Below are 15,036 nucleotides of genomic sequence, written 5' to 3'. Positions count from 1 at the left end.
GGGTTAGGTCAGGCTTGGACGCATATTTACATTCTTGAGATGACCCACATTCACGGTTATTGGTGTTGTTAGCTTCTGTTGGAAGAAAAGCTATTTTCCCACATGCATGTTACGGCTCAGAGTACGGACCCTTTGCTCCCATCCTGTCCCCTCCCTTACGATAGGTGTCACTAACCAGTGGCCCAGAACATCTCTTATCAGAGGCATGTCCTTGCTCTCCCTGCTTGCAGACACACAGGACCATGCACTCCTCATGTTCCTTCTCTTCCTGGTCCGCCCTGTATCTGCACACAGCCTCTCCCTTCTCTCCCACAGAACAGGGCAGAGCTGGTAATTTGGAGCTGACTGGTCAGGGAGGAAGAGGAAACATGCCATTCTCTGGATCATTGGATCCACCATGTGGGAAGGGGAAACATGGCAGCAGGGCTGCAGGGCCAGGCTGGGATTAAATGCGAGGCTTTGATCAGTGTTCCCAGCTGGGGAGTAGGGTGGAAGGAAAGAAGAAGCCTGAAATAGAATCCTTTCATTGATAAACTGGCATTGATGGAGCTCCCTTTTGTGTCAAGCTCAGGGCTGAAGTTACAACAAATGAGTAGGGGCTATCTCATGGAGCTCTCAACTCATGTGACATCAGAGCTGAGATGAGAGGTCACTTTATTCAACCAGAAAAACAGAGACACAGAGGAAGGGTTAAGAGGGCTGTGCATGGTCATTTAACCAATGACAGAGCTGAATTCTCCTTCCCCACCTCGTGGGCCCCTCTGGCTGCCAGCCCGGGCATCAGATGATCAGAAACTCAAAGGTGCCTGGACGAATCAGGAGGTTGTGGTCTGGCCTTCCTCTCCAGCTCTGGGAGGGAGGAGCTGGGACAGGAAGGATGCAGGATGCAGGAGCTTCTAGGAGAAAGCCGTGCACTTGCTGGTGGCTTCTGTGCTGTCACTGAAGGCAGAGGAAGAGAAATCTGCTCACTGGAGCTGGTCTTTCTCCTGCTCGTTGAGTGACAGGGTCACAAAGGACACAGACACAGACATCATTCTCTCCCAGCATCTCTCCCATTTCTCAGGTGGGCAGACATGAAGAGGACCCAGTACAGAGGAGGCACAGCAGGAGAGCAAATCACCTATGCCAGAGTCTGGTCTCCTCTCCCAGAAGCCAGCTGTGACCCAAGGCCTGGTTTTGGGTGGAGCTTCAGAAGTCAGTGAAAGCTCTGGAGATGTGTTCAACAGACACCTCCAGGAAGCCTTCTGGGATCACAACATCTCCCGCCATCCTCCCTAATGCCAGCCCTGCCTTTTGGAGGAGCCCCTACTCTGGGGAGGTGCTCAGCAGATCTCCAAGTGTTGGTCTCTGGGGACGTTGTACTTGAGCTTGTGGGCTTCGAAGAGATTTTCCAGGTCCTTCACGTAGCGCTGGTGGAGCCTGTCTACCTCCTCCTGGGAGGGATGCGGTGTCTTCTGCACCTCAATGGGCTTCCCCACTGCAATACACAGAGGTGAGTGGTGGCTCAGAGCCGGAAACTATGAAGGCGCAGGGACCTTGGTGTTCCCACTGCAATGGTCATCTGAGCAGGTAAGCACTGTAACTCCCTCCCTTTCAATTCTCTTTTGTGTTACTAAGATGTTAGGTCAAATTCAAGATTCTGATATATCAACAATACAGCCAGCACAGTTGCATGCATTATCTCTTATGTTATCCTGACAATCCTACGAGGATATAACCTGGTATTATTCCTGTTTGACTGCTGAGGAAATGAGGCCCAGGATGGTTAAATAGCTTGTTCAAGGTCACATGGCCAGGAAAAATCAGTACCAGGGAGTGAGCCCTTGGGATGTGCACTTAGCTTCAGGGAAAGGTGAATCTGGGATTCTCAGATGCCATGATTGGAAGAGCCTGTGTCTGTGGGAGGAGGTGGATCAGAAAGCAGCTGCCATGTTGTCTTTCTTGGGAATGGCCTGGAGGTAGCAGCACTATAAACATTCAAGAAATGCACCACACAGTGCAAACAAAGTTTGATAGAGGGGGTTGTCTGTGTTCAACTAAGAACTGCCTGGGTGAGTAGAGATGAACAGCTCTATTAGTACTGCCTTGGAATCTAGTTGGAATTCAAAAAGTAAGCTAATAGCTGAAAGATGGTGCTAAGTCTATGGACTAAAGCCCATGCCCATTATTTACAAAGAAATCCTTCTGGTTCTCCTTCAAAGCCTACTGATTTCTACTTTACACACAATTCTAACAGACCTGGAATGATCATGCATCCACCTTCTCCAATTACTGTCATTAGATCCTGTGATCAGAATTATACCCTCCTTGTCTTGCATAATAAAAAGCCAAATACCCTCATCAAACCTCAACTTTGTGACCAAGGGCAGGGTGTCTCTTGGAATTGCTTTACGTTCTGTGGGTCTGTGTTTGCAGTCAATAAAATGGGTGTGAGAGTACCTCCTCACAAGTTGTTGGGAAAACTAAGCCATTGCATGTAAGGAGCCAGTGCAGTGCTTGACACAAGCAGGGGCACAGTAATCAGTAGTGGCTACTGGCCGTTGTGCCCCTGTTACTCTTCTCATTCTAGACGGCCTTTCATAGGGTTACTTGCCTGTGTCTCTTTTACACACCAGGAAGTGTGCTCCACAAAGTCAGGGGTATACTGCTCTATGTCCAGGTCTCCTTGCAGCACAAGCCCAGGCCTCTTACTCTATAGCCCTTTCCCTCCCAGCCCGGGTCCAGGCTCACCCACAGTGGTGATGGGTCGGCGGTAGGGCATAAGACCAAAGCTGTACTGGAAGACTCCACGGCCATAGAAGAGAGGGATGGAACCTCTAATGCTCTTGTGAAGTCGGTCCTGAAACCACCGCAACCAGGAACCAGGAGAGTTCTCAACCTGGTCATATATGTCATTCTCCCCAAAGGAGAAGATTGGCACCAGATCTGCCCTAGACGGAGACAGGAGAGAGGGCGTGTGGAAGGGCAAGAAGACACAAGCTGGTCCCCTAGCCTCCTGAAGGGAGCTAGTGAGCAGGAACTGGAGCAGAGGACAGGGCCTGGACCAAAAGTAGGAGCCCTCAGGTGTCTCCCAGAACTGCCATGGTCTTGTTTTATAATTTCAGGCAGGTCATGGCGCTTCTCAGGGCCAAGACCTGGCACTCGATTGTGACTGAGTCCATGCTTGCTCTGCTTGCCACAGATAGGACAGTGAATCTGAGATGAAGTGTTGGGATGAGGAAGGGACTATTCAGAGTGGCTGACCAAGGAGATGGCATGCTAGTGCATCCAAATAACCATCATGTAGGGCCAGGAAGCCAGTTGTTTATGGATCATAGATTGGGATATAGGTGAGGAAACACACTGAAAAGACTATTTGATCCTTGCAAATGTCCCCAAGAATGGGGATGCTCAGGCAGGAGAATGTGTGTTTTCACTTCCTTACAGTCCTCTACAGGAGGGCAGCTCAGGTTATCTTCCTTAGGCTGCCCATTATGTGTTCCCATGGTAACAAAAGCTGCAAGATGAGGGTTAAAGTCACAGAAGCAGGTCCAGCACAAATTCAAGATTAACCCGTTTCAGTCACAGGATCATGAGAGGCAAAACAAATACAGCTGAGAGTCCTCCAAGATAAAAAAACATCTGCAGACTTTCTGGGAAAATCACCTCCAGCTAGCTTTGTACTCTTCACAGATGTTTAAAGATAGGAGAATAGCTTTATAGCAATATGACCTTTGAGACTTAATCTCTTTAGTCACAAAATCTTCCTTCCAGAATCTTCTCTGGGAATGTGGGCCTGAGACAGTACCTCTATCACTAACATACAATCTTCATTGTTAATGAATGGAGACTCTGCCTGCCAAAATAGGATCTGCATTTGCCTCTACCGTCTTCCCTCCAAACTACAATCCTTGCCAATCTCCAGTTGAACCCAGAGCCCTCTCCCCAATACCCGTGCGTCAGGGCGAGCCTGATGAAGCCCTTGCGGTTCCGCAGCACCAGCTTGTAGGCTCCAGGCCTGGCATTCAGTGACTCCTGGACACCCCCAACAACGATGGACAGCAGATTGCCGCCTCCTTTCCTGCTCAGAATGTGAGTAGCACTCTCCTTGTCTGATGAGACCAGCCCTGGGGAGAGAGGAAGGTGGTCACGTACAGTGTGAAGGCGGCAAGCATGGTTCAGGAGTATGTGACTTGGGCTGTCCCCCACTTCCCAGCTGGGAGGACCCTGATGACAGGCACTGAGCACTACCCCTTTTCCCAACACCCCTGCCAAGTTCATCACTGAGCACAGAGCTATGGGAAATGCTTCTTTGGGACTCATCTCCTTGTCCACTACACATTCACTTGGAAGAAGTCAGATCAATTGGCCATCCTCATTAAAAATCCCTCCTCATGTCTTCAGCCCCCATAGTCCTGGGATAGAAAGAGTGGAAGGACTCACCCGCACACATGATGTAATCCCTGTAGACAGGGGCCCAGAAACACCAGTGCATCATCATCAGATGTGAGCGGATGCCTGGGAAAACCGAGGAGAAGCCCGTACCCTCTGTGCACAGGTTGGTAAATGCTCCGGTGGCGAGGACCCCATGAGGGTGGAAGCCAGCGACGTAGTTTCGGGAGGGGTCCAGCTCGGCAGTCTTGACCAGCTGTAGGGACAGCAATCTGGTGAATCGGGGCTGCGTCCACTACCCCGCAACCCCCACTGCTGCCTCCCTGCTCAGTTTCTGTGCTGACCTCTTCCATGTGTCCCCTGAGCCCACGTGCTACCACTCCACATGTGAGTGTCCTGTGATGAGACTGCCTGTCTGAGGATCTTTTCCCCGGTGAAAGAATGAAGTAGAGTAGATACTCAGGGAGACTGGGATGAAGACGGAGAACACAGTATCACGAATGGATGATGCCAGTGCCGCCTGCCTGGAAAGGAAGAACCCTGCGCAATGCAGAGGTAGGACTTCTGAGAAGAAGACACGAGACAAGCCATGTGCTATATGAAGGCAGACCTTCTCCCAAGCAGAGCCCTACCAAAATGAAGGAGCCAGCACAGGAGGGAGTGAGCCTCTCACCAAGTTTTGTGGCATCTGGAGTTCTGTCCCAGGTAAAGAGCTGGAAGCCCGAGTCCCTGTGACTCACTGTAAGAGACCCCAGGGTGCTGAAGGTAGAGGTTGGGAGGAGGACCATGCGGTCTCTAGTGAAGCCTGCAGGTGTGGGTGGTGAGGGGTCAGGGAGGTGTCCTGTCAAGCCTGCAGCACTTCCTGACACCAGGTCACAGCCTGCCCGCAGCACTGCACCCCTGTCAGGGCTTGGCCTGTGGAGACACTACTGTTCCTGGATATGAAATCTTACACAGAAACTCAGCTCCTGAACTGATCACAGGATGAGGGGGAATCAATTTCCTCGGGGAAACACTGCCTGGTTCTCCACCATTACCTCTTTAGGATGCCCATAGTGTGCATTAAGATGCTCCAGTGCTCAGAAGTAGTCTCCTAAATTCCCTAGAAACTTTACCATTAGGCGCTAGCTCACAGAATCACAGCACAAAGGACTGTGAGTGGAGTACCCCAGCAGAGTTGCTAGGACAAGGAATGTTGCCTGCCTGCATTCAAGTCAGCCACCACTGTAGCTGCAACTCACAATGGGCCTTGAAAGGAATTCAGGATGGAAGATAATAGGATACTGGTCACAGAGAGGGAGCATACACATCACAGGAATAATTGAAGTGAGCCCAGATTTTGTATCTCCCAATATGTAGAAAAACATGAAAATCCCAAAGAAAGGCAATCCCAAAGAATGCTCAAACTACCGCACAATTGCACTCATCTCACATGCTAGTAAAGTAATGCTCAAAATTCTCCAAGCCAGACTTCAGCAATACGTGAACCGGGAACTTCCAGATGTTCAAGCTTGTTTTAGAAAAGACAGAGGAACCAGAGATCAAATTGCCAACATCTGCTGGATCATTGAAAAAGCAAGAGAGTTCCAGAAAAACATCTATTTCTGCTTTATTGACTATGCCAAAGCCTTTGACTCTGTGGATCCCAATAAACTGTGGAAAATTCTGAAAGAGATGGGAATACCAGACCACCTGTCCTGCCTCTTGAGAAACCTATATGCAGGTCAGGAAGCAACAGTTAGAACTGGACATGGACCAACAGACTGGTTCCACATAGGAAAAGGAGTCCATCAAGGCTGTATATTGTCACCCTGCTTATTTAACTTCCATGCAGAGTACATCATGAGAAACGCTGGGCTGAAAGAAGAACAAACTGGAATCAAGATTGCCGGGAGAAATATCAATAACCTCAGATATGCAGATGACACCACCCTTATGGCAGAGAGTGAAGAGGAACTAGAAAGCCTCTTGATGAAAGTGAAAGAGGAGAGTGAAAAAGTTGGCTTAAACCTCAACATTCAGAAAACTAAGATCATGGCATCTGGTCCCATCACTTCACAGGAAATAGATGGGGAAACAGTGGAAACAGTGTCAGACTTTATTTTGGGGGGCTCCAAAATCACTGCAGATGGTAATTGCAGCCATGAAATTAAAAGATGCTTACTCCTTGGAAGGAAAGTTATGACCAACCTAGATAGCATATTCAAAAGCAGAGACATTACTTTGCCAACAATGGTCTGTCTAATCAGGGATATGGTTTATCCAGTGGTCAAGTATGGATGTGAGAGTTGGACTGTGAAGAAAGCTGAGCCCTGAAGAATTGATGCTTTTGAACTGTGGTGTTGGAAAAGACTCTTGAGAGTCCCTTGAACTGCAAGGAGATCCAACCAGTCCACCCTAAAGGAGATCAGTCCTGGGTGTTCATTGGAAGGACTGATGCTGAAGCTGAAACTCCAAAACTTTGGCCACCTCATGCAAAGAGTTGACTAATTGGAAAAGACCCTGATGCTGGGAGGGATTGGGGGCAGGAGGAAATGGGGATGACAGAGGATGAGATGGTTGGATGGCATCACCGACTCTATGGACATGAGTTTGAGTAAACTCTGGGAGTTGGTGATGGACAGGGAGGCCTGGCATGCTGCGATTCATTGGCTCACAGAGTCAGACATGACGGAGCGATGAACTGAACTGAACTGAATCTTTTGACGTTTAGCTACGTGGGTTGTTTCATTTTCTTTTGTTTTTTCCAACAAAGCCCCATAAATACTGACTTCTCCCTTCCCTTTTAGAACAGCTCCTCAGAGATTTCTGAGAGGCTATCTCTGAATACAGTCCTCAGTAAGGCCTCAGAACAAAACACCTGACAACTCTAAGGTTGTACACTCGTTTTCACTAGATAGCAGAGACTCCCTGACTCCACGATCCACTGACAACCAAAGATCCCTGCAGGGCCTGCTCTGCTAAGGTGTGTGAATGACTTAGAAGTTGCCCTGGGAAGTGACAAGAGTCCAGAATCTGGGAGCCGCAGCACCTCCTGCAGGCCTCAGTCCAGGAAAGGGAGGTGAAAGTGCATGTCATCGCTCCCTCTGCTGGCCGCTCGGTGGAACTGCCCGCCGTCTGCAGCTGCTGTTGCCCCAGGACTGCAGTGGCCTATAATCCCGAACACTGCTCCTGAAATTTCTGCAAATGTGCTTCCCACCATGTCAATAGTGTCCTATGTGAGAAATCCTCTGGGGGAGATACTTGGCTATAGGACAAACAGAAAAGAGACAGATAAGACCGGCACAGAGACGCTCAGCAGACTTTTTCTGCCTGATGTACAAATGACAGCAGTTCCAGGGGTCACAGGAGAGCCAGGTGCTGTCCTTAGAGCCCCAGGATCGCCTGATGTCTCATGGAATCCACGCAACCCAATGATTCCTGTGGAAGCGTTTCCTCCCCTTTACACATGAAACAACTGAAGCTCATAGAGCACGTGTAACTCACCTAAGGTTATACACGGGCATTTCCAGACCCCTTTTAGAACCTGTGGTTTCCACTCCCAGAGATGACACCATATACATTCTTGTCTCCTGTGTCCAGTGAGGGCCACCTGTCCCTGTCTGGCATCTCTCTGTGTCCTCATTCCCTTCCTCTTCCAATCCCAACTAGATAATCAACCATCACAACTGCTTACATCCAGGGGTTTAGCCTGTCTGAGATTCAGAATGGAGCAAAAGTCACTTCGCTAAAATTCAGGGTCCTGCATCCCTAAGGACTGATCCTTGGTCCAGGGTCCAGTGTGCAAAATGGACATGAGGTACCATGAGCCAGAGATCCGAGATTAAGAGATAGGCAGAAGAGGAGGAATGGGACTGTTTAGTGGATCTCTGGGGAAACTGAGATTCAGAGTGAGCAAAGCTCTGTCCAAGGACACAACGAAGCAAACACACAGGGGCTGGATACATCCTGAGGGCTCTCTGCTCTGTGTCTATTCTCAGAGCCAATGCACATACTTTAAAAGCAGTAAAAGAACCTGCTCTATGTCCTTGCTCATGTCTTCTTCCCTCTCAGGCTATCAGTATCATCATCTGATAAAGTGTCAGCCAGATGCTCTAAAAATCTTGTTTTCATCATGGATTCCTACACTCCAAACTTAGACTGTTGAGGGATTTCCACCTGTAAGATACATAAGTGTGCTGCACAACATGGCCAAGTGGGTTCCTCAAATCCTGTTCATACATCCGTTGTCATAGTGGCCTCACCTCACTGAAGTTGGACAACCATAGTCAGACAAAAGCTGATTCTTCCCCTAATAGTGGTAGAAGCCTGTCTCCTGCTCCCGGCCCAGTAATCTGCTGACTGCACACAGGGTCAAACATCCCCATGGACAAATGGGGTCTATGGTCCAGACCATTCCCTAGTCAGCCCCATACTCACCGAGATGGGGAAATAGTCCTTCGTGTACTTCCATATGGTCCAGTGCCTTATGAAAGCACTCTGCCTGCCCCCCTGCCGTGGCGTGTCTCGATCCACGTACCACCAGATCACATACAGGATACTGATCAACCAGAATCTTGTGAACAGGAGGCCGATGAAGACTACCCAGCAGATCAAGTCTGAGAAGGGAAGCAGGAACCATTAGTGGTCAGAGGTATGAAGGAACGAGCTCTCCCTGTTGACCCAGCTCTAGCAGCACTGTCCATCTCAGCCCTCCTCCTGGGAGAAAGTGACCAGCTTCCCAAGGTCTGGAGGAGGAGAGAATGCTGTCAACAACACCAGTGTCACACTGAGAGCCTGGATTTGAAACCAGTTGGCCTAATTTCAAACTCGCGTTTTCCCACTGCACCAGATTGCTTACTCATTTGGGTCTTCCCCCTCCTCCTCCTTTTCTGTCTGTATTTACCAGATGCTCAATAAAGGCCTGATGGAGGTGTGATGGGATGAACTCTTTCTGGTATCCATTCTTTAGAACCCCAGAGAAAAGCTATTCTTTCTATTCAGCCCAGATCCTATCTACTCCCAGCCCATCTTTCCATAGATACATCCCACCGCATTTCCCCTCTAGTTAAAGGCCCCCATGATTTCTTATAACTTTGAGGCTCAGCTCAAGCAGCTCAGCCTGATCTCAAGCTCCCCACTGGTGGCCCAAACCCCCTCTTGCTCCGGTCTCAGTCGCCACATGCACCTCATGTTCCGGCTACACTAAGTGGCTCAGTTGATACAACGCCCTGAGCTCTAGCTTTTGCTGAGCTCTTTCCGTTGCTGCCAGGCCCTGTCCCGCTGAAGGAAGGAGGGAGGAAGAGGACACCTCATGCCTGGTCCGTTCATCAGGACTGCAGCAGGGCTAGAGACAGCCCCAGTGAGCAATTCCTCCCAGACTTATGATTCTGAGTCCTGTCTCAGGCTAATCCTGGTTTTGACTCAGGGTCAGGTGGTCTTTGGGGCTGTCTTTAATCTGATGATAATTGAGCCTCACTGTTACAAAATATTGATTCCTCTACGTTCCATGCCCTCCACTCATCGCCCTTTGCTCACACTCATAAAGAAGTTCATCCCCTACCTGTAGTCTAGCTGAAAGTAGGGTAAACCCGGACTGTGATTCCAGTCCGACTTCCTGGAGGAGTGGACTTCTGACCCAGTCTGAATAGTGCATGTGTGGGTGCTAAGTTGCTTCAGTGGCGTCTGACTCTTTGCAACCCTGTGGACTGTAGCCCTCCAGGCTCCACTGTTCATGGGATTCTCCAGGCAAGAATACTGGAGTTAGTTTCCATGCTCTCCTTTAGGGGATCTTCCAGACCCAGAGATCAAACCTGCATCTCCTGTGGCTCCTGCATTGCAGGCAGTTTCTTTAGTGCCAAGGCACTGACGAAGCCCAGTCTGAATAATAGCAAAAGTTATAAATCAAAGTAGGCTGGGGCTCACAGAGGCTCGCTTTCTGCATAGCACCTACCACATGCCAGATGCTGGTGGTTAAGCCGTGAACAACGGACAGGAATTCCTGCCCTCCTGGTGCTGGCTTCAGAGTTGTGTTTGGAGCACTTTGTTTTGTCCTTTCAATTTTAACAATGGTAAAATATGTTTACTGTATACCAGTCATCGAAATGACTCTTAGGTATTTTTTGTTTAAGTTTTCTTTAGAGTATAGTTCATTTACATGTGGTATCAGTTTCAGTTGTATAGGAAAGTAAACCTGTTAAACTCATACGCATATTGATTCTGGTTTTTTTTTTTAATTCCTTTCCTATACAGATCATTACAGAGTAGTTAGTAGAGATTCCACTGCTTTACAGAAGATTCTTATTGTTATCTATTATATAGAGAGTAGTGTTGTGAATTCAAATCTACCAATTTATCCTTCGCAACTATCCCCTGTTAACGATAGGTTTTTTTCTACTTCTGTTTTGTAAATAAGTACTCATATACCTCGTTTTTGATTCTGCATAGTAATGATATCACGTGATATTGTCTTTCTTTGACTATCTTCTCTCAGTTTGACAATCTCTAGGTTCGTACATGTTGCTGAAAATGGCGTTAAATTGTTCCTTTTTATGACTGAGTAATATTCCATTGCCTATATTACTGCATCTTCTTTACGCATTACTCTAATGGATGTTTAGTTGGCTTCCATGTCCTAGCTATTGTAAATGCGCTATTATGAACATTGGGGAGATTGTATCTTTCCAAATGATGGGCTCATGACAGAGGCCTTTTGAAGAACAGTATGGAGATTTCTTACAAAATATCAGAATGCAATAGGACCCAGCAACTCCCCTCCTGGTCATATAGTGGAAATGATTTTTGAGAGTCAATTTGGTATAGTTAAACTAATTCACATTGTTTTGTAACTATACCAGCATTCATCTCAGAACTCTTTTCATCTTCCTGAACTGAACCTCCCTACACACACAAAATTAGAACTTCCATCCAGGTCGAGAGAATAAAACCAAGTTTTTAATAGTGGTTCATTGTGGGGTAGGATTTGGAGGAAATCTTTGGCTCTTAGAACACATTTTGTTTTGGTGTGTTAAAGTAGCATGTATTTGTTTTTCAGTCAGAAAAAAGAATTTCAAAATGTGGGCATTTCTACTTGATCAGAAAGAACTCCCCGATCTAAACATCTCCCTCACTCTGACCTCTCCTTTCAGTGCTGTCAGCAGGAAAAATCTAACTTGTGTACAATTTCAGCCCCTAAAGAAAGGAAACCCCTCATAACACCAAGAAGGTAAGATGTAAAATCCTACTTTACTGAGACCCACAGAGGGTATTCATGTTAGCTAACTTCATACAGAAAGCTAGTAGCATAAGTGCTGGTTTCAGTTCTACTATTATGTCCATATCATGCTCCCAACATTCATTCACAAAACATTATTCGACATTAACTCTTCTAGCAGATGGAGATGCAGATGAGAATAAGACCAACTATCTGAAAGGATCTTATCTTCCTGCGTGAGTGTGTGAATTAAAAAAGTGGAAAGAAACAGATTAAACAAATAACCCACTGGAAAGTATTTGTTGCTGGAGCCTGACTCCTCAATAACATGTTCCGGTGGATCTTTCTGGCCACATCTTTGCCCCTCCTCAAACAACTGCACCAGGCTAGCATGAACCATCTCTTCACTGTATGTGCAGCATTTACTGGCTTCCTGGGAAAACTTAACTTACCTGAAGGCCTGTACATTTTGCCTTGTAGATTCATCTCCTAATATCTTTGGAAAAGAGCCCCTTCTCTCCACCCACTGCCAGCCTCCTTAGACCAGGCTAAGTAATCTTTCAAAGAGCCAAATTGTAAGCATTTCAACACTGGGGCTCAAGAGACAACTTGGAGGATATTGCACAGGCACAAAATCATTTAAAGTGCCAAAACCATACTTCGCTCATGGGCTGTACAAACACAGAAACAATCAGGGGCCTAGATTTCAGTCATGGGTCTATGAGGTGACAGCTGATGTCGATTGTGACCTTGTGATTGAGCAGGACCTATGCAGCCTTCCTGGGAAAGATCCCTCATGTCCTCTGCCTGCTTCTTATTTGTAGAAAATCTTCAGCTTCCAAAGCCTTCCCCAAATTTCAAAAATAAAATTATTAACAGAAATCACAAACACAGAAAGAAAACAGTCCCAATCAAGAAAATAAATAACAGTTTAACCATTCCACAAATTCAAAGAATTTTAGTTTGTTCCCAAGAGCCATAGATAATGTTGAGACTCATCATTGAGCAGTTTTGCAAATACTGAACCCCCAGCAGGTAGAAGTAGCTGCTGACCAGCCCATAAACCTCAGACCAGGGGAAACCAAAAGGTTAATGATGGTGATTCCCAGTTACCTCACCACCAAGCAATCAGACGATTCTCTAGGAGCTGTTCATGCACCCAGAATCTCTACCTCATTTAGTCTCTAGACACTGTTCCTAGGTAATCAAAATAGGTTTCATGCATTTTGAGGCTTAACTCTCTGGACTCCTTGCTTGGCCCCTGTAATAAAGCCTACACTTTCTTTCACCACAACCCACTGTCAGTTTAGGCACTTTACCCTGTTTCCACAAGCAGACCCAAATCTGATTTGCTAACAACTGCTCCCCGTCAACTGTCTCCCCCAACACCTCAACACAGAAGATCCATAAATTACAGCTTGTCTCCAATGGATTAGACCTTCTCACTCCAATACCTAAAACCCTCCTGGGGATGCCCTTTGCCCTTGAGATAAGGGCCAAGGTATAACCTACTGTTCCTGGCATCAGAGTGTCCGGAGCGTTTTCTCAGCTGCCCTCCTTCTAATTTCAGGCTTGAGGTTAGGTGATTCTCTGTCCTCCTCTGGATACTCCCAGTTCCCAGGCTGGGCTGAGGTGGGCATGGACAGTCAGACAGTTCCTGATGGCAAAGCTCTCCCCCAAGGCCATGTGAACAAGATGTCCCTCATTCCAAGTGATCCCCAGAAACTAGGTTCAGCATCCACCTTAGGACCTGTATCTTTCCCCATCAATGCACCATGTGCACCTGAAGTGGCAGGTGCCCATGGCCTCCCAAATCCATCTCAGCTTTCCTTACGCAGGGCCAAGTAAGAGAAGATCAACTGCAGGACTGCGAAGACCTGCAGCCTGCGTTCCAGTGGCACAAACAAAGGTGCAAACTCCACCATGCTGGTTCCTCTGCTTCCTCTGGAGGCTTCTCTGAGCTCCAGTGTGGTCTGAGACACCTGCTTGGTTTTGTTGCTGCCAGAGCTTGTTAAGTATTTGTGGATGGGGTGGGGGGGGTGGGAGGGTGATTGGTGTCCAGCCAGCCATAGAGCCCCATTGCATCTACCCTGGCAGGGAACAGTATCCTAGGTGAAATATTTATAATCCCCTGGCCTGAACTAATCTTACTACAGAGGAAGACAAGTGCAGTGGACTCTACAGGCAATACATTATCTGCCAGATCACCTTTGCTCAAATCTTGCCCATTACTTGGCAAATAAAGCAGCAAGTATAGGGCAATCCTGCCGTCTTTACACTTACTCAACTATTTGGCGGCCCTATTGTTTCCTTTCACCTGCCAGGTCCACGATCCCCCTTTACAAATAAGAAGTACCTGCTCCCATGCAAATATCTCTAGGCCCCACTAACTATCTCCTCCATCAGGCTGCCTTTTCCTCAGTTTGCCTGGACAACAAAACTCAGGGAAGAGCGGTCTGATTCCCATGCACTCTCCTCCATTCTGTCCTCCCCTTTCCAGACTTCAGATGCCACTGTTCCATGGAACTGCCCTTGACAAGTTCACCACTGGCCTCCACACTGCTGAATACAGTGACCAATTCTCAGCTCTCATTTTGGCCTCTCAGCAGCCTCAGACACAACTCTTTCCTCCCTCCTCCCTGAAACCACTTGATCTGTGGACACCACACTCTCCTGGTTTCCCTCCTGCCCCTCCGTCTACCTCTGGGTCTCCGTGCTGGCTCTTATTCTTCACCAGGCTAAGTGTTCCAGGGCCCTTCTGTCCCCTCAGTCCTTGGACCTTCCTTCTTCTCTCCACCCTCCCGCTCTCAGAGACCTCCTCCAGGCTCATGGCCTTGGAGCCTGTCTACAGGACAAACACTTCCAAACTGTATCTCTAGCCCTGACTTTCCCACAAGCTCCAGATTTGACTATGTAGGTGGATACTTGACATCCTCGCTCACAGCCTGCTTGGCACCTACAACACAGCCTGTCTAAAACTGAACTTGACTTCCCCTCACCTGCCCATGCTACAGTCTACACATAGCCACAGAGCTTTCCAAAGTGATCACACAAGGAATATCCTGGTCATCCAGTGCTTATGACACTGCCTTTCATGGCTGATGGCCCAGGTGGGTTGGAAATGTCACTGTAGTTACTGTGCTTTCCTAATGGTAGTGAGTATACTTGAAGTTGTTTACAAGTCATTCAATATCATTTCATCAAGTTCATGCTCTATTCTTTTGTTTATTTAAACGCCTCTTGCGATGGAAAGCTGCTTTCCACCACCACAGCCAGCCACTTTGACAGGCTGTGATGACAATGTTTTTGCTGGTTCCAGTCCCTGTGCCCTTATTCCTTCCACAGACTCATAAGCCAGAGGGACTGCTGGGTATCTGATTGCACAAGCTAAGGAGCAGTAGTGCCAGGCCTTGCACAAAACTGTAGCACCAATGTAGACTTAGACCAGAATATATGCCGTGTGCAGACACATA

General features: G+C 47.7%; 1 protein-coding gene across 2 annotated transcripts; it reads right to left on the bottom strand.

The window, feature by feature from the left end:
* Positions 1-637: 637 nt before the first annotated feature.
* Positions 638-13,536, bottom strand: LOC122697117 (2-acylglycerol O-acyltransferase 2-like). 2 transcript variants are annotated; one of them, XM_043907595.1, is made up of 7 exons: positions 13,398-13,536; positions 8,791-8,969; positions 4,423-4,627; positions 3,932-4,106; positions 2,731-2,930; positions 1,310-1,477; positions 638-939 (listed from the first exon to the last, which is right to left on the bottom strand). In XM_043907595.1, the coding sequence occupies exons 1-6, from the start codon at positions 13,486-13,488 to the stop codon at positions 1,323-1,325; spliced, it is 1,005 nt and encodes a 334-aa protein (XP_043763530.1). In that variant the 5' UTR covers positions 13,489-13,536; the 3' UTR covers positions 638-939; positions 1,310-1,322. The 2 variants fall into 2 exon arrangements, with proteins under 2 accessions (XP_043763530.1, XP_043763521.1); XM_043907586.1 differs by having other exon boundaries at positions 638-1,477.
* Between the last annotated feature and the right edge of the window lie 1,500 nt (positions 13,537-15,036).

This window comes from Cervus elaphus, chromosome 1 (genome assembly GCF_910594005.1).
Source record: "Cervus elaphus chromosome 1, mCerEla1.1, whole genome shotgun sequence".
In the NCBI taxonomy this organism is placed as follows: Eukaryota; Metazoa; Chordata; class Mammalia; order Artiodactyla; family Cervidae; genus Cervus; species Cervus elaphus.
Note: the sequence above shows the minus strand (reverse complement) of the source record. Positions and strands in the feature narration are given on the sequence as shown.